Source organism: Oncorhynchus gorbuscha, linkage group LG02 (assembly GCF_021184085.1).
Source record: "Oncorhynchus gorbuscha isolate QuinsamMale2020 ecotype Even-year linkage group LG02, OgorEven_v1.0, whole genome shotgun sequence".
NCBI lineage: Eukaryota > Metazoa > Chordata > Actinopteri > Salmoniformes > Salmonidae > Oncorhynchus > Oncorhynchus gorbuscha.
Window position 1 is genome coordinate 4912181 of NC_060174.1, and position 18612 is coordinate 4930792.

Here is an 18612-nt window from a genome sequence, read left to right on the forward strand (position 1 = left end):
GTGCCCTCACCTGCTCCCTGTAGGCTGTCTCGTCATTGTTGGTAATCAAGCCTACTACTGTTGTGTCATCTGTAAACTTGATGATTGAGTTGGAGGTGCATGGCCACGCAGTCATAGGTGAACAGGGAGTACAGGAGGGGACTGAGCATGCACCCTTGTGGGGCCCCAGTGTTGACGATCAGCAAAGTGGAGATGTTGTATCGTACCTTCACCACCTGGGGGCGGCCCGTCAGGAAGTCCAGGATCCAATTGCACAGGGTGGGGTTGAGACCCAGGGCCTCGAGCTTAATGTTGAGCTTGGAGAGTACTATGGTGTTGAATGCTAAGCTATTATCAATAAACAGCATTTTTACATACAGTAGGTCCTCTTGTCCAGATGGGATAGGGCAGTGTGCAGTGTGCAGTGGGCAGTGTGCAGTGTGCAGTGTGCAGTGTGGTGGCGATTGCATCGTCTGTGGAGCAAATTGGAGTGGGTCTCGGGTGTCAGGTAGGGTGTGGGTGATATGATCCTTAACAAGACTCTCAAAGCACTTCATGATGACAGAAGTGAGTACTACGGGGCCAGACTCATTTAGTTCAGTTACCTTTGTCTTCTTGGGGACAGGTGGCCATCTTGAAGCAATGGTGGTCATCTTGAAGCATGTGGGTACAGCAAACTGGGATAAGGAGAGATTGAATATGTCCGGTAACACTCCATCCAGCTGGTCTGAACATGCTCTGAGGACACGGCTAGGGATGCCGTCTGGGCCAGCAGCCTTACGAGGGTTAACACACTTAAATGTCTTAATCACATCGGCCACGGAGAAGGAGAGCCCACAGTCCTTGGTAGCGGGTCGCGTTGGTGGCACTGTGTTATCCTCAAAGCGGGAGAAGAAGGTGTTTAGCTTGTCCTGAAACAAGACGTCGGTCTCGGCGACGTGGCTGGTTTTCCCTTTATAGTCCGTGATTGTCTGCAGACCCTGCCACATACGTCTTGTGTCAGAGCAGTTGAATTGCGTCTCCACTTTGTCTCTGTACTGACGTTTCGCTTGTGTGTTTGCCTTGGGGAGCGAATAACTACACTGTTTGTATTCGGCCATATACCCAGTAACCTTTCCATGGTTAAATGCGATGGTTCACGCATTAAGTTTTGCGCGAATGCTGCCATCTATCCACGGTTTCTGGTTAGGATAGGTTTTAACAGTTACCGTAGGGTTACATCATCTCCTATGCACTCCCTGATAAACTCACTCACTGAATCAGCGTATATGTCCATATTATTCCCAGAGGCTACCTGGAACGTGTCCCAGTCCGTGTATTCAAAAGCGTGGATTACGATTGGTCAGATCAGCGTTGAATAGCACGGGTACATCCTGTTTGAGTTTCTGCCAAGAGGAAGAGAGGAACAAAATGGAGTCGTGGTCAGAAAAAAAGGGAGGGGAGGGCCTTGTAAGCGTCACGGAAGTTAAAGTAGCAGTGATCCAGTGTTTTTCCAGAGTGACGACAGGCAACGTGCTGATAGAAAAAATGTTTTATTATTAAATTAAATTCTCAAATTTGATTTGTTAACGTCCAGTGAAGTTCCTTGAAGGCCATAACGTCTAGTGAAGTTCCTTGAAGGCCATAACGTCTAGTTAAGTTCCTTGAAGGCCATAACGTCTAGTTAAGTTCCTTGAAGGCCATAACGTCTAGTTAAGTTCCTTGAAGGCCATAACGTCTAGTTAAGTTCCTTGAAGGCCATAACGTCTAGTTAAGTTCCTTGAAGGCCATAACATCTAGTTAAGTTCCTTGAAGGCCATAACGTCTAGTTAAGTTCCTTGAAGGCCATAACGTCTAGTTAAGTTCCTTGAAGGCCATAACGTCTAGTTAAGTTCCTTGAAGGCCATAACGTCTAGTTAAGTTCCTTGAAGGCCATAACGTCTAGTTAAGTTCCTTGAAGGCCATAACTTCTAGTTAAGTTCCTTGAAGGCCATAACGTCTAGTTAAGTTCCTTGAAGGCCATAACGTCTAGTTAAGTTCCTTGAAGGCCATAACGTCTAGTTAAGTTCCTTGAAGGCCATAATGTCTAGTTAAGTTCCTTGAAGGCTATAACGTCTAGTTAAGTTCCTTGAAGGCCATAACGTCTAGTTAAGTTCCTTGAAGGCCATAACGTCTAGTTAAGTTCCTTGAAGGCCATAACGTCTAGTTAAGTTCCTTGAAGGCCATAACGTCTAGTTAAGTTCCTTGAAGGCCATAACGTCTAGTTAAGTTCCTTGAAGGCCATAACGTCTAGTTAAGTTCCTTGAAGGCCATAACGTCTAGTTAAGTTCCTTGAAGGCCATAACGTCTAGTGAAGTTCCTTGAAGGCCATAACGTCTAGTTAAGTTCCTTAAAGGCCATAACGTCTAGTTAAGTTCCTTAAAGGCCATAACGTCTAGTTAAGTTCCTTGAAGGCCATAACGTCTAGTTAAGTTCCTTGAAGGCCATAACGTCTAGTTAAGTTCCTTGAAGGCCATAACGTCTAGTTAAGTTCCTTGAAGGCCATAACGTCTAGTTAAGTTCCTTGAAGGCCATAACGTCTAGTTAAATTCCTTAAAGGCCATAACATCCAGTGAAGTTCCTTGAAGGCCATAACGTCTAGTTAAGTTCCTTAAAGGCCATAACGTCTAGTTAAGTTACTTGAAGGCCATAACGTCTAGTTAAGTTCCTTGAAGGCCATAACGTCTAGTTAAGTTCCTTGAAGGCCATAACGTCTAGTTAAGTTCCTTGAAGGCCATAACGTCTAGTTAAGTTCCTTGAAGGCCATAACGTCTAGTTAAGTTACTTGAAGGCCATAACGTCTAGTTAAGTTCCTTGAAGGCCATAACGTCTAGTTAAGTTCCTTGAAGGCCATAACGTCTAGTTAAGTTACTTGAAGGCCATAACGTCTAGTGAAGTTCCTTGAAGGCCATAACGTCTAGTTAAGTTACTTGAAGGCCATAACGTCTAGTGAAGTTCCTTGAAGGCCATAACGTCCAGTGAAGTTCCTTGAAGGCCATAACGTCTAGTTAAGTTCCTTGAAGGCCATAACGTCTAGTTAAGTTCCTTGAAGGTCATAACGTCTAGTTAAGTTCCTTGAAGGTCATAACGTCTAGTTAAGTTCCTTAAAGGTCATAACGTCTAGTTAAGTTCCTTGAAGGCCATAACGTCTAGTTAAGTTCCTTAAAGGCCATAACGTCTAGTTAAGTTCCTTAAAGGCCATAACGTCTAGTTAAGTTCCTTGAAGGTCATAACGTCTAGTTAAGTTCCTTAAAGGCCATAACGTCTAGTTAAGTTCCTTAAAGGCCATAACGTCTAGTTAAGTTCCTTGAAGGCCATAACGTCTAGTTAAGTTCCTTAAAGGCCATAACGTCTAGTTAAGTTCCTTGAAGGCCATAACGTCTAGTTAAGTTCCTTAAAGGCCATAACGTCTAGTTAAGTTCCTTGAAGGCCATAACGTCTAGTTAAGTTCCTTGAAGGCCATAACATCCAGTGAAGTTCCTTGACCTTTGTCAAACGTTTTCATTTTGCATGACTGCAGTAAATTGCCCGTCTGTCTGTGTCTCTCCATGATTACTGTTCAATGGCCATTTAATTCTCTCTCTCTCTAAATTAAGGGCTTTATTGGCATGGGAAAAATGTTGAAAATATTGCCAAAGCAAGTAAACTAGATAATATACAAAATTGAAATAAACAACAAAAATGAACAGTAAACATTACACTCGCAAAAGTTCAAAAAAGAATAAAGGCATATTTATCTTATAAATAAACATAAATACAATGAGCATAAATATGGGTTGTATTTACAATGGTGTTTGTTCTTCACTGGCCTTTTCTTGTGGCAACAGGTCACAAATCTTGCTGCTGTGATGTCACCTTGTAGATATGGGAGTTTATCAAAATCGTGTTTGTTTTCAAATTCTTTGTGGATCTGTGTAATCTGAGGGAAATATGTGTCTCTAATATGGTCATACATTGGGCAGGAGGTTAGGAAGTGCAGCTCAGTTTCTCAGTTTCCACCTCATTTTGTGGGCAGTGTGCACATAGCCTGTCTTCTTGAGAGCCAGGTCTGCCTACGGCGGCCTTTCTCAATAGCAAGGTTATGCTCACTGAGTCTGTACATAGTCAAAGCTTTCCTTAAATTTGGGTCAGTCACAGTGGTCAGGTATTCTACCACTCTCTGTTTAGGGTCAGTCACAGTGGTCAGGTATTCTGCCACTGTGTACTCTCTGTTTAGGGTCAGTCACAGTGGTCAGGTGTTCTGCCACTCTCTGTTTAGGGTCAGTCACAGTGGTCAGGTATTCTGCCACTATGTACTCTCTGTTTAGGGTCAGTCACAGTGGTCAGGTATTCTACCACTGTGTACTCTCTGTTTAGGGTCAGTCACAGTGGTCAGGTATTCTGCCACTGTGTACTCTCTGTTTAGGGTCAGTCCCAGTGGTCAGGTATTCTGCCACTGCGTACTCTCTGTTTAGGGTCAGTCACAGTGGTCAGGTATTCTGCCACTCTCTGTTTAGGGTCAGTCACAGTGGTCAGGTATTCTGCCACTGTGTACTCTCTGTTTAGGGTCAGTCACAGTGGTCAGGTATTCTACCACTGTGTACTCTCTGTTTAGGGTCAGTCCCAGTGGTCAGGTATTCTGCCACTGTGTACTCTCTGTTTAGGGTCAGTCACAGTGGTCAGGTATTCTACCACTGTGTACTCTCTGTTTAGGGTCAGTCACAGTGGTCAGGTATTCTGCCACTATGTCCTCTCTGTTTAGGGCCAGTCACAGTGGTCAGGTATTCTGCCACTCTCTGTTTAGGGGTCAGGTATTCTGCCACACTCTCTGTTTAGGGTCAGTCACAGTGGTCAGGTATTCTGCCACTGTGTACTCTCTGTTTAGGGTCAGCCACAGTGGTCAGGTATTCTACCACTGTGTACTCTCTGTTTAGGGTCAGTCACAGTGGTCAGGTATTCTGCCACTGTGTACTCTCTGTTTAGGGTCAGTCACAGTGGTCAGGTGTTCTGCCACTCTCTGTTTAGGGTCAGTCACAGTGGTCAGGTATTCTGCCACTCTCTGTTTAGGGTCAGTCACAGTGGTCAGGTATTCTGCCACTATGTACTCTCTGTTTAGGGTCAGTCACAGTGGTCAGGTATTCTGCCACTGTGTACTCTCTGTTTAGGGTCAGTCACAGTGGTCAGGTATTCTGCCACTCTCTGTTTAGGGTCAGTCACAGTGGTCAGGTATTCTGCCACTCTCTGTTTAGGGTCAGTCCCAGTGGTCAGGTATTCTGCCACTGTGTACTCTCTGTTTAGGGTCAGTCACAGTGGTCAGGTATTCTGCCACTCTCTGTTTAGGGTCAGTCACAGTGGTCAGGTATTCTGCCACTCTCTGTTTTAGGGTCAGTCCCAGTGGTCAGGTATTCTGCCACTCTCTGTTTAGGGTCAGTCACAGTGGTCAGGTATTCTGCCACTCTCTGTTTAGGGTCAGTCACAGTGGTCAGGTATTCTGCCACTCTCTGTTTAGGGTCAGTCACAGTGGTCAGGTATTCTGCCACTCTCTGTTTAGGGTCAGTCACAGTGGTCAGGTATTCTGCCACTGTGTACTCTCTGTTTAGGGTCAGTCACAGTGGTCAGGTATTCTGCCACTCTCTGTTTAGGGTCAGTCACAGTGGTCAGGTATTCTACCACTGTGTTCTCTCTGTTTAGGGTCAGTCACAGTGGTCAGGTATTCTGCCACTGTGTTCTCTCTGTTTAGGGTCAGTCACAGTGGTCAGGTATTCTGCCACTATGTACTCTCTGTATAGGGTCAGTCACAGTGGTCAGGTATTCTGCCACTGTGTTCTCTCTGTTTAGGGTCAGTCACAGTGGTCAGGTATTCTGCCACTGTGTTCTCTCTGTTTAGGGTCAGTCACAGTGGTCAGGTATTCTGCCACTGTGTACTCTCTGTTTAGGGTCAGTCACAGTGGTCAGGTATTCTGCCACTGTGTACTCTCTGTTTAGGGACAAATAGCATTCTAGTTTGTTTGCTCTGTTTGTTTTGTTAATTCTTTCCAATGTGTTAAGTAATTATCTTTTTGTTTTCTCATGATTTGTTTGGGTCTAATTGTGTTGCTGTCCTGGGGCTCTGTGGGGTGTGTTTGTGTTCGTGAACAGAGCCCCTGTAACGAGCTTCGTCTGTTGTTTGAAGAGAGTCAGACCGAAATGCAGCGTGTAGGTTACTCATGACTTTTAATGAAGATAATGCGGTACATGAAATAACTGAAAATACAAAAACAACAAACGAGTGAAACTAATTACAGCCTATCTGGTGACTAACACAGAGACAGGTACAATCACCCACGAAATACAACGCGCACTCAGGCTACCTAAATACGGTTCCCAATCCGAGACAACTAGAATCAGCTGACTCCAATTGGGAATCGCCTCAGGCAGCCAAGCCTAACTAGACACACCCCTAATAATACACACTCCCAATTAATACAAACCCCAATACGAAATACAACATATAAACCCATGTCACACCCTGGCCTACCCAAACATATAACAAAAACACAAGATACAATGACCAAGGCGTGACAGCCCCAGGACCAGCTTGCTTAGGGGACTCTTCTCCAGGTTCATCTCTCTGTAGGTGATGCCTTTGTTATGGAAGGTTTGGGAATCGCTTCCTTTTAGGTGGTTGTAGAATTTAACGGCTCTTTTCTGGATTTTGATAATTAGTGGGTATTGGCCTAATTTAACAGTCGTCGTATGAAGGAGAAGAGGAGGACCAATGTGCAGCGTGGTAAGTGTCCATATTTAATAGAACAGACTGAACACGACAAAATACAAAAATAACTATAATAACTATAATAAATAAGTGAAATAACAAACTGAAACAGTTCCGTGTGGAACACAGAAAATAATCACCCATGAAACACAATAGAAAACAGGCTACCTAAATATGGTTCTCATTCAGGGACGACGATTGACAGCTGCCTCTGATTGAGAACCATACCAGGCCAAACACAGAAATAGCAAATCATAGAAAAACTAACATAGACAACCCACCCCAACTCACGCCCTGACCAACCTAACACAAAGACATAACAAAAGAACTAAGGTCAGAACCTAATTCTCTACTGGGTCTAATTGTGTTGCTGTCCTGGGGCTCTGTGGGGTCTGTTTGTATTTGTAAACAGAGCCCCAGGGCCAGCTTGCAAAGGAGACTCTTCTACAGGTTCATCTCTTTGTAGGTGATGGCTTTGTGATGAAGGTTTGGGAATCATTTCCTGGATTTTGATAATAGTGGGTATCGGCCTAATTCTGCTCTATGTGCATTATTTGGTGTTCTACGTTGTACACAGAGGATATTTTTGCAGAATTCTGCATGCAGAGTCTCAATTTGGTGTTTGTCCCATTTTGTGAAGTCTTGGTTGGTGAGCGGACCCCAGACCTCACAACCATAAAGGGCCATGGGTTCTATAACTGATTCAAGTATTTTTGGCCAGATCCTAATTGGTATGTCGAATTTTATGTTCCTTTTGATGGCATAGAAGGCCCTTCTTGCCTTGTCTCTCAGCTCGTTCACAGCTTAGTGGAAGTTACCTGTGGCGCTGATGTTTAGGCCAAGGTAGGCATAGTTTGTGTGCTCTAACGGTGTCTAGATGGAATTTGTATTTGTGGTCCTGGCGACTGGACCTTTTTTGGAAAACAATAATTAACTCTCTCTCGCCCTGTCTCTCTGGCTTTTCACACCTTCCAAATATCTCCCAAATAAATAAATAAATATTATATTTGTAAGCCAAACTAATTAAATCGTATTTATATAATAGGTTCCAGTAGTGTTCATCAGAGTAGAGCAGCAGAAAGAGAGTAGTGTTTCCACAAACGACCGCTTTGTACCAGGGACTCCAGGGAGGATGCCAATGACCTTCTAATTTCCCCCCAAACAGCAGCACCTAGGTGGGGTGGGGGTGGTGGGGACGCTGGCCCCAGTCGGAGCGCACAGGGGGTCTAATTCTGGCTGGACAGACCACAAGGAAAGCCTTCATGGATCTTTACTCTTACAGCACACTGACACACACACACACACACACACGCACACGCACACGCACATGCACACACACACACACTCTGTTGATTCGTAAACACAGTACTTTCCCTCCACGTTTCAAATAAGGATGGCAAATATTTAAAACACAGATTTGCAGAAGTTATCAGAGGTGCAGCAAAATGCTTGTGTTCCTAGCTCCAACAATGCAGTAGTATCTAACGAAATGCTTGTGTTTCTAGCTCCAACAGTGCAGTAATATCTAACTAAATGCTTGTGTTTCTAGCTCCAACAGTGCAGTAATATCTAACTAAATGCTTGTGTTTCTAGCTCCAACAGTGCAGTAGTATCTAACGAAATGCTTGTGTTTCTAGCTCCAACAGTGCAGTAATATCTAACTAAATGCTTGTGTTTCTAGCTCCATCAGTGCAGTAGTATCTAACTAAATGCTTGTGTTTCTAGCTCCAACAGTAGTATCTAAGTAAATGCTTGTGTTTCTAGCTCCAACAGTAGTATCTAACTAAATGCTTGTGTTTCTAGCTCCAACAGTGCAGTAATATCTAACTAAATGCTTGTGTTTCTAGCTCCAACAGTGCAGTAGTATCTAACGAAATGCTTGTGTTCCTAGCTCCAACAGTGCAGTAATATCTAACTAAATGCTTGTGTTCCTAGCTCCAACAGTGCAGTAGTATCTAACTAAATGCTTGTGTTTCTAGCTCAAACAGTGCAGTAGTATCTAACTCAATGCTTGTGTTCCTAGCTCCAACAGTAGTATCTAACTAAATGCTTGTGTTCCTAGCTCCAACAGTACAGTAGTGTCTAACTATAAATGCTTGTGTTTCTAGCTCCAACAGTGCAGTAATATCTAACTAAATGCTTGTGTTTCTAGCTCCAACAGTGCAGTAGTATCTAACTAAATGCTTGTGTTTCTAGCTCCAACAGTGCAGTAATATCTAACTAAATGCTTGTGTTTCTAGCTCCAACAGTGCAGTAATATCTAACTAAATGCTTGTGTTTCTAGCTCCAACAGTGCAGTAATATCTAACTAAATGCTTGTGTTTCTAGCTCCAACAGTGCAGTAATATCTAACGAAATGCTTGTGTTTCTAGCTCCAACAGTGCAGTAATATCTAACTAAATGCTTGTGTTCCTAGCTCCAACAGTGCAGTAATATCTAACTAAATGCTTGTGTTTCTAGCTCCAACAGTGCAGTAGTATCTAACGAAATGCTTGTGTTTCTAGCTCCAACAGTGCAGTAATATCTAACTAAATGCTTGTGTTTCTAGCTCCAACAGTGCAGTAGTATCTAACGAAATGCTTGTGTTTCTAGCTCCAACAGTGTAGTAATATCTAACTAAATGCTTGTGTTTCTAGCTCCAACAGTGCAGTAATATCTAACTAAATGCTTGTGTTTCTAGCTCCAACAGTGCAGTAGTATCTAACTAAATGCTTGTGTTTCTAGCTCCAACAGTGCAGTAATATCTAACTAAATGCTTGTGTTTCTAGCTCCAACAGTGCAGTAATATCTAACTAAATGCTTGTGTTTCTAGCTCCAACAGTGCAGTAGTATCTAACTAAATGCTTGTGTTTCTAGCTCCAACAGTGCAGTAATATCTAACTAAATGCTTGTGTTTCTAGCTCCAACAGTGCAGTAATATCTAACTAAATGCTTGTGTTTCTAGCTCCAACAGGGCAGTAATATCTAACTAAATGCTTGTGTTTCTAGCTCCAACAGTACAGTAGTATCTAACTAAATGCTTGTGTTTCTAGCTCCAACAGTGCAGTAATATCTAACTAAATGCTTGTGTTTCTAGCTCCAACAGTGCAGTAATATCTAACTAAATGCTTGTGTTTCTAGCTCCAACAGTGCAGTAATATCTAACGAAATGCTTGTGTTTCTAGCTCCAACAGTGCAGTAATATCTAACTAAATGCTTGTGTTTCTAGCTCCAACAGTGCAGTAATATCTAACTAAATGCTTGTGTTTCTAGCTCCAACAGTGCAGTAGTATCTAACTAAATGCTTGTGTTTCTAGCTCCAACAGTGCAGTAATATCTAACTAAATGCTTGTGTTTCTAGCTCCAACAGTGCAGTAGTATCTAACGAAATGCTTGTGTTCCTAGCTCCAACAGTGCAGTAATATCTAACTAAAGGCTTGTGTTCCTAGCTCCAACAGTGCAGTAATATCTAACTAAATGCTTGTGTTCCTAGCTCCAACAGTGCAGTAGTATCTAACTAAATGCTTGTGTTTCTAGCTCCAACAGTGCAGTAGTATCTAACTAAATGCTTGTGTTCCTAGCTCCAACAGTAGTATCTAACCAAATGCTTGTGTTCCTAGCTCCAACAGTACAGTAGTGTCTAACTAAATGCTTGTGTTCCTAGCTCCAACAGTACAGTAGTGTCTAACTATAAATGCTTGTGTTTCTAGCTCCAACAGTGCAGTAGTATCTAACTAAATGCTTGTGTTCCTAGCTCCAACAGTACAGTAGTGTCTAACTAAATGCTTGTGTTTCTAGCTCCAACAGTGCAGTAATATCTAACTAAATGCTTGTGTTTCTAGCTCCAACAGTGCAGTAATATCTAACGAAATGCTTGTGTTTCTAGCTCCAACAGTGCAGTAATATCTAACTAAATGCTTGTGTTCCTAGCTCCAACAGTGCAGTAATATCTAACTAAATGCTTGTGTTTCTAGCTCCAACAGTGCAGTAGTATCTAACGAAATGCTTGTGTTTCTAGCTCCAACAGTGCAGTAATATCTAACGAAATGCTTGTGTTTCTAGCTCCAACAGTGCAGTAATATCTAACTAAATGCTTGTGTTTCTAGCTCCAACAGTGCAGTAGTATCTAACTAAATGCTTGTGTTTCTAGCTCCAACAGTGCAGTAATATCTAACGAAATGCTTGTGTTTCTAGCTCCAACAGTGCAGTAATATCTAACTAAATGCTTGTGTTTCTAGCTCCAACAGTGCAGTAGTATCTAACTAAATGCTTGTGTTTCTAGCTCCAACAGTGCAGTAGTATCTAACTAAATGCTTGTGTTCCTAGCTCCAACAGTAGTATCTAACTAAATGCTTGTGTTCCTAGCTCCAACAGTACAGTAGTGTCTAACTAAATGCTTGTGTTCCTAGCTCCAACAGTACAGTAGTGTCTAACTATAAATGCTTGTGTTTCTAGCTCCAACAGTGCAGTAGTATCTAACTAAATGCTTGTGTTCCTAGCTCCAACAGTGCAGGAATATCTAACTAAATGCTTGTGTTTCTAGCTCCAACAGGGCAGTAATATCTAACTAAATGCTTGTGTTTCTAGCTCCAACAGTGCAGTAGTATCTAACTAAATGCTTGTGTTTCTAGCTCCAACAGTGCAGTAGTATCTAACTAAATGCTTGTGTTTCTAGCTCCAACAGTGCAGGAATATCTAACTAAATGCTTGTGTTTCTAGCTCCAACAGTACAGTAATATCTGACTAAATGCTTGTGTTTCTAGCTCCAACAGGGCAGTAATATCTAACTAAATGCTTGTGTTTCTAGCTCCAACAGTGCAGTAATATCTAACTAAATGCTTGTGTTTCTAGCTCCAACAGGGCAGTAATATCTAACTAAATGCTTGTGTTTCTAGCTCCAACAGTGCAGTAGTATCTAACTAAATGCTTGTGTTCCTAGCTCCAACAGTGCAGTAATATCTAACTAAATGCTTGTGTTTCTAGCTCCAACAGTGCAGTAGTATCTAACTAAATGCTTGTGTTCCTAGCTCCAACAGTAGTATCTAACTAAATGCTTGTGTTCCTAGCTCCAACAGTAGTATCTAACTAAATGCTTGTGTTTCTAGCTCCAACAGTGCAGTAGTATCTAACTAAATGCTTGTGTTCCTAGCTCCAACAGTAGTATCTAACTAAATGCTTGTGTTTCTAGCTCCAAAGTGCAGTAATATCTAACTAAATGCTTGTGTTTCTAGCTCCAACAGTGCAGTAATATCTGACTAAATGCTTGTGTTCCTAGCTCCAACAGTAGTAATATCTAACTAAATGCTTGTGTTTCTAGCTCCAACAGTGCAGTAGTATCTAACTAAATGCTTGTGTTCCTAGCTCCAACAGTAGTAATATCTAACTAAATGCTTGTGTTTCTAGCTCCAACAGTGCAGTAATATCTAACTAAATGCTTGTGTTTCTAGCTCCAACAGTGCAGTAGTATCTAACTAAATGCTTGTGTTCCTAGCTCCAACAGTAGTATCTAACTAAATGCTTGTGTTCCTAGCTCCAACAGTAGTATCTAACTAAATGCTTGTGTTTCTAGCTCCAACAGTGCAGTAGTATCTAACTAAATGCTTGTGTTCCTAGCTCCAACAGTAGTATCTAACTAAATGCTTGTGTTTCTAGCTCCAAAGTGCAGTAATATCTAACTAAATGCTTGTGTTTCTAGCTCCAACAGTGCAGTAATATCTAACTAAATGCTTGTGTTCCTAGCTCCAACAGTAGTAATATCTAACTAAATGCTTGTGTTTCTAGCTCCAACAGTGCAGTAGTATCTAACTAAATGCTTGTGTTCCTAGCTCCAACAGTAGTAATATCTAACTAAATGCTTGTGTTTCTAGCTCCAACAGTGCAGTAATATCTAACTAAATGCTTGTGTTTCTAGCTCCAACAGTGCAGGAATATCTAACTAAATGCTTGTGTTTCTAGCTCCAACAGTGCAGTAATATCTAACTAAATGCTTGTGTTTCTAGCTCCCTCTCTTCGCCCTCTTCCCTCTCTTCCCTCTCTCTTCCCTCTCTTCCCTCTCCTCTCTTCTCTTCCCCCTCTCTCCCTGGCCTGTCTCCCCCTGTCTGGTACCCCCATTACACTCACCCCTCTCTCCCTGGCCTGTCTCCCCCTGTCTGGTACAGGTACCTCCACCACACTCACCCCTCTCTCCCTGGCCTGTCTTCCCCTGTCTGGTACAGGTACCCCCGCTACACTCCCCCTCTCTCCCTGGCCTGTCTTCCCCTGTCTGGTACAGGTACCCCCGCTACACTCACCCCTCTCTCCCTGGCCTGTCTTCCCCTGTCTGGTACAGGTACCCCCGCTACACTCACCCCTCTCTCCCTGGCCTGTCTTCCCCTGTCTGGTACAGGTACCCCCGCTACACTCCCCCCTCTCTCCCAAGATTTCGCTCATCTCCAGCACACATGCACATACTCACACAGCGTGGACTCTGATCTGAATTTTAGGTCGGCTAATTAACTTGTAAAGCTTATTATCTGATCTTACTCAGAAACGCTTTAATTATATTTTTTTCTTGTGCTTTATGCTATTTGCCTCTGGCTCATTTACTGTTGCCCCAAATTCTGACTTGAGCTCAGATTTCTGCTTGTTAACTTGTTGAATCGATGGGGCACTATTTTCATTTTTGGAAAAATAACGTTTCCAACGTAAACGGGCTATTTTGTCAGGACAGGATGCTAGAATATGCATATAATTGACCGCTTAGGATAGAAAACACTCGAAAGTTTCCAAAACTGTAAAAAAAATATTGTCTGTGAGTATAACAGAATTGATATTGCAGGCAAAAGCATGAGAGAAATCCAACCAGGAAGGGACTCTTATTTAGAAGGCTCTGCGTCCCTATTGAGTAGTGAAGGGACTCTTATTTAGAAGGCTCTGCGTCCATATTGAGTAGTGAAGGGACTCTTATTTAGAAAGCTCTGCGTTCCTATTGAGTAGTGAAGGGACTCTTAGAAGGCTCTGCGTTCCTATTGAGTAGTGAAGGGACTCTTATTTAGAAGGCTCTGCGTTTCTATTGAGCAGTGAAGGGACTCTTATTTAGAAGGCTCTGCGTCCCTATTGAGTAGTGAAGGGACTCTTATTTAGAAGGCTCTGCGTTCCTATGCGTCCCTATTGAGCAGTGAATGAGATATCAACCAGATTCCTTTTTCTATGGCTTCCCTAATGTGTCTAGTGTCACAATACATAGTTTCAGGCTTTTATTTTGAAAAAATGAGCCTGAACGGCAGTGGTCAGCTGGAGTCTCTCTCAGTGTTTTGTGGGTAAAGGACAAATGCGGCCATTGCTTCTCTCTTTCCTACTAGGAAGCCACCTGTTCCCGTTGAAATATTATCGAATTATTATTACTATTATCGATTTATGTCCGTTGCGTTATGCTAATTAGTGTCAGTTGATGACATCGCTCCCGGATCCGGGATGAGGAAGTTACAGGGAAGTTACAGCTGTTCAGGGAAGCTAGAAACTAAGTTAGAAAAGATAAATAAAGGTGAAATAAATGAATAAAATAAACAAGAGTTAACACTGATTTCTCCTACCTCCTCATGCCTTTTGCACACATTGTATATAGACTCCCCCTTTTTTTCCTACTGTGTTATTGATTTGTTAATTGTTTACTCCATGTGTAACTCTGTGTTGTCTGTTCACACTGCTATGCTTTATCTTGGCCAGGTCGCAGTTGCAAATGAGAACTTGTTCTCAACTAGCCTACCTGGTTAAATAAAGGTGTTCTCAACTAGCCTACCTGGTTAAATAAAGGTGTTCTCAACTAGCCTACCTGGTTAAATAAAGGTGTTCTCAACCAGCCTACCTGGTTAAATAAAGGTGTTCTCAACTAGCCTACCTGGATAAATAAAGGTGTTCTCAACTAGTCTACCTGGTTAAATAAAGGTGTTCTCAACTAGCCTACCTGGTTAAATAAAGGTGTTCTCAACTAGCCTACCTGGTTAAATAAAGGTGTTCTCAACTAGCCTACCTGGTTAAATAAAGGTGTTCTCAACTAGCCTACCTGGTTAAATAAAGGTGTTCTCAACCAGCCTACCTGGTTAAATAAAGGTATTCTCAACTAGCCTACCTGGATAAATAAAGGTGTTCTCAACTAGTCTACCTGGTTAAATAAAGGTGTTCTCAACTAGCCTACCTGGTTAAATAAAGGTGTTCTCAACTAGCCTACCTGGTTAAATAAAGGTGTTCTCAACTAGCCTACCTGGTTAAATAAAGGTGTTCTCAACTAGCCTACCTGGTTAAATAAAGGTGTTCTCAACTAGCCTACCTGGTTAAATAAAGGTGTTCTCAACTAGCCTACCTGGTTAAATAAAGGTGTTCTCAACTAGCCTACCTGGTTAAATAAAGGTGTTCTCAACTAGCCTACCTGGTTAAATAAAGGTGTTCTCAACTAGCCTACCTGGTTAAATAAAGGTGTTCTCAACTAGCCTACCTGGTTAAATAAAGGTGTTCTCAACTAGCCTACCTGGTTAAATAAAGGTGTTCTCAACTAGCCTACCTGGATAAATAAAGGTGTTCTCAACTAGCCTACCTGGTTAAATAAAGGTGTTCTCAACTAGCCTACCTGGTTAAATAAAGGTGTTCTCAACTAGCCTACCTGGATAAATAAAGGTGTTCTCAACTAGCCTACCTGGTTAAATAAAGGTGTTCTCAACTAGCCTACCTGGTTAAATAAAGGTGTTCTCAACTAGCCTACCTGGATAAATAAAGGTGTTCTCAACTAGCCTACCTGGATAAATAAAGGTGAAATAAAAATAAATAAAATAATTATTGTAAAAGGTTTTCTGCTAGTTAACACTGATTTCTGCTTTCATCCATTTATATGCAGATGATACAGTCTTATACTCACCTGGCCCCTCCCCGGATTTTGTGTTAAACACTCTACAACAAAGCTTTCTTAGCGTCCAGCAAGCTTTCTCTGCCCTAAACCTTGTTCTGAACACCTCCAAAACAAAGGTCATGTGGTATGATAAGAAGAATGACCCTCTTCCCACCGGTGTGATTACTACCTCTGAGGGGTTAGATCTTAAAGTTGACACATTGGGATTATGGCTAGACGGTACACTGTCCTTGTCTTGGCACATATCCAAGTTGCAGGCTAAGGTTAAATCTACACTTGGTTTCCTCTATTGTAATCACTCCTCTTTCACCCCAGCTGGCAAACTAACCCTGATTCAGATGACCATGCTAGATTACGTAGAGATGTAATTTATAGATCGGCAGGTAAGGGTGCTTTCGAGCGGCTAGATGTTTGTGAGCGCGATCTGTTCAGTGATGATGCTCTGGTTCCTACCCTGTCTGTGAGCTGGGTCTGTTTTTCCAGTAGCTGGTCCCGGTCCATCCTGGTCTGAGAGAGCTGCTCCTTCAGTACGCTGTTCTCTTCCTGAAGACTGATGTCATCATCTGAAGGTAAAGAGCATACAGGTATAAACACGAAGAACACCTTCCTAATATTAAGTTGCCCCCTCCCCTTTTTCCACCCGGAACAGCCTCAATTCAATCAGGGCGTGGACTCTATAAACTGTCGAAAGCCTTCCACAGGGATGCTGGCACATGTTGACTCCAATGCTTCACATAGTTGTGTCAAAATGGCAGAATGTCCTTTGGGTGTTGGACCATTCTTGATACGCAAGGGAAACTGTTGAGTGTGAAAAACCCAGCAGCTTTTCAGTTCTTGAACCACAAACCGGTGCCCCTGTCACCTACTACCAAACCCCGTTCAGAGGCACTTAAATATTTTGTTGTGCCCATTCACCCTCTGAATGACACACATACACAATCCATGTCTCAACTGTCTCAAAGCTTAAACATCCTTCTTTAACCAGGTCTCCTCCCCTTCATCTACACGGACTGAAGTGGATTTAACAGGTGACATCAATGAGGGATCTAGAGGTAGATATCAGTATGTTGATGATAGAGGTAGATATCAGTAGGTTGATGATAGAGGCAGCTATCAGTAGGTTGATGATAGAGATAGATATCAGTAGGTTGATGATAGAGGTAGATATCAGTAGGTTGATGATAGAGATAGGTTCTATACATTATGTTCCACGAGCTGTGACCTGAGAAAGGTATGGCCTTGGTCTACCTGCAGGGTTAGGGTCAGCCAGGTTCCTGGTGAGGATCTGTCTGATGCGGGAGGAGACAGGTGTTACTGTAGAGCAGGCGGAGCCTGAGACGGGCGAGGCAGCGAGTTTGGCTGCAGCAGTTTCCTGTCCATCTCCTCTTGGTGTCAGAGACAGGTTACTCCCCTCTACCCTGCTGCTTCTGTCAGGGAGACTAGAGAGTAGAGACTCCTCCAGCTTCTACACACACACACACACACACACACACACACACACACACACACACACACACACACACACACACACACACACACACACACACACACACACACACACACACACACACACACACACACACACACACACACACACACACACACACCACCCAATAGTTACTATGTTTTTGTCTGTCTGTCTGTCTGTCTGTCTGTCTGTCTGTCTGTCTGTCTGTCTGTCTGTCTGTCTGTCTGTCTGTCTGTCTGTCTGTCTGTCTGTCTGTCTGTCTGTCTGTCTGTCTGTCTGTCTGTCTGTCTGTCTGTCTGTCTGTCTGTCTGTCTGTCTGTCTGTCTGTCTGTCTGTCTGTCTGTCTGTCTGTCTGTCTGTCTGTCTGTCTGTCTGTCAGGGTGGAGCAGAGAGACTCTTTCTACAGCCATTGCCATTGCCTCACACCACCATCACACCATCAACCAGTAATTACTGTAATGGATAATTAGCATTCAATGGTTACTAGGGAAATAGCCCTACTGTCCACTGGAGCATTTTTAATGTGGGAGGAAACCCCACTGCCTAGGGAGATGAACCAAATATTAGGCAGAGTCATATTTTTGTGTTTAGAGAATGTGATATACATTGGGTAACATTTAATCCGACTAAATGCAGTCTTGCAGAGTGAGAATGCTTCTATCCTGCTCGTGCACTCACAGTGATTTATTTGAATTGGAATGTATAGCCTTGTTTTGAGTCAGGTGCGCAGATGTGTGTGTATTACTGAAGTGTGTAATACAATTAGGAACACGCATCGAAATGTTTGTAGTTCTCTGTTTTCATTAGTTAACAACAAGTGTTTGGCTTTCTTCTATTTGCAAAACAATCCTAAATGCACAATTTGAGCTCATGTTCAAACTCAGGCTACTGTTGCACATACCTGAATCACAGCTTCCAGTCCAGGTGATGTTGGTTCGCGTTGGTCTCCTTGAGAACTCATTGAAACAAACTGATAGGAACTTCTACACTGCCCGAAAAGAGAGGATTTAGCTACGATCCACAAAACACACCTGCAAGGGAAACCTGATCAAAGAAAAAAAAGGAAAAACTATTTGAAAAAGCATTGCTTTAAAACCAAAGTAAGTTGCTGTAACGCAGAAACTAAGTGGCATACTATTTTTTATTTAACTGACTCTAAGCATTCTACGACGAATAACGATTTGCTAACTTTTGCTAGTCACTTTAAAAGCTTATTAAAGAACTTGCAGAGACAACAGAGTGCGAGCTTGCGAGGCAAATCTCAGCAGAGGTTGCCGGGGTAACAGGACGCTCCCGGGCCGTTTCCATAGCGAGAGGGACGCGGTGAGTTCGATGGGTACAGGGCTACTTTGTAGCCTCGCTTTGATACAAATTAGTTAATGATCAAATAGTTTGCTGTAGCGGGAGGAAACCTACTTTCTGCGGGATATATCATATTTGAAGATCTCCGTGGCAGATCAATAGTGTTCAAACCAATGGTGTATATTATACACCATATATAAATAGTGGTATACATCATTGGTTCTAATTGCCTAAATCTAATGATCCATTTTTATA

General features: G+C 42.6%; 1 protein-coding gene across 1 annotated transcript in view; it reads right to left on the bottom strand.

Annotated features, from left to right (window-relative positions):
- The window catches only part of crocc2 (ciliary rootlet coiled-coil, rootletin family member 2), a 201131-nt gene extending 182819 nt beyond the window's left edge, over positions 1–18312 (bottom strand). Inside the window, exons 1-3 of the mRNA XM_046292232.1 lie at positions 17957–18312; positions 16836–17052; positions 16041–16150 (exon numbers count right to left, since the gene is read on the bottom strand). Coding sequence (XP_046148188.1) covers positions 16041–16150; positions 16836–17052; positions 17957–18016 — 387 coding nt within the window. The 5' untranslated portion in view covers positions 18017–18312. The remainder of the gene's footprint in view (positions 1–16040; positions 16151–16835; positions 17053–17956) is intronic.
- Between the last annotated feature and the right edge of the window lie 300 nt (positions 18313–18612).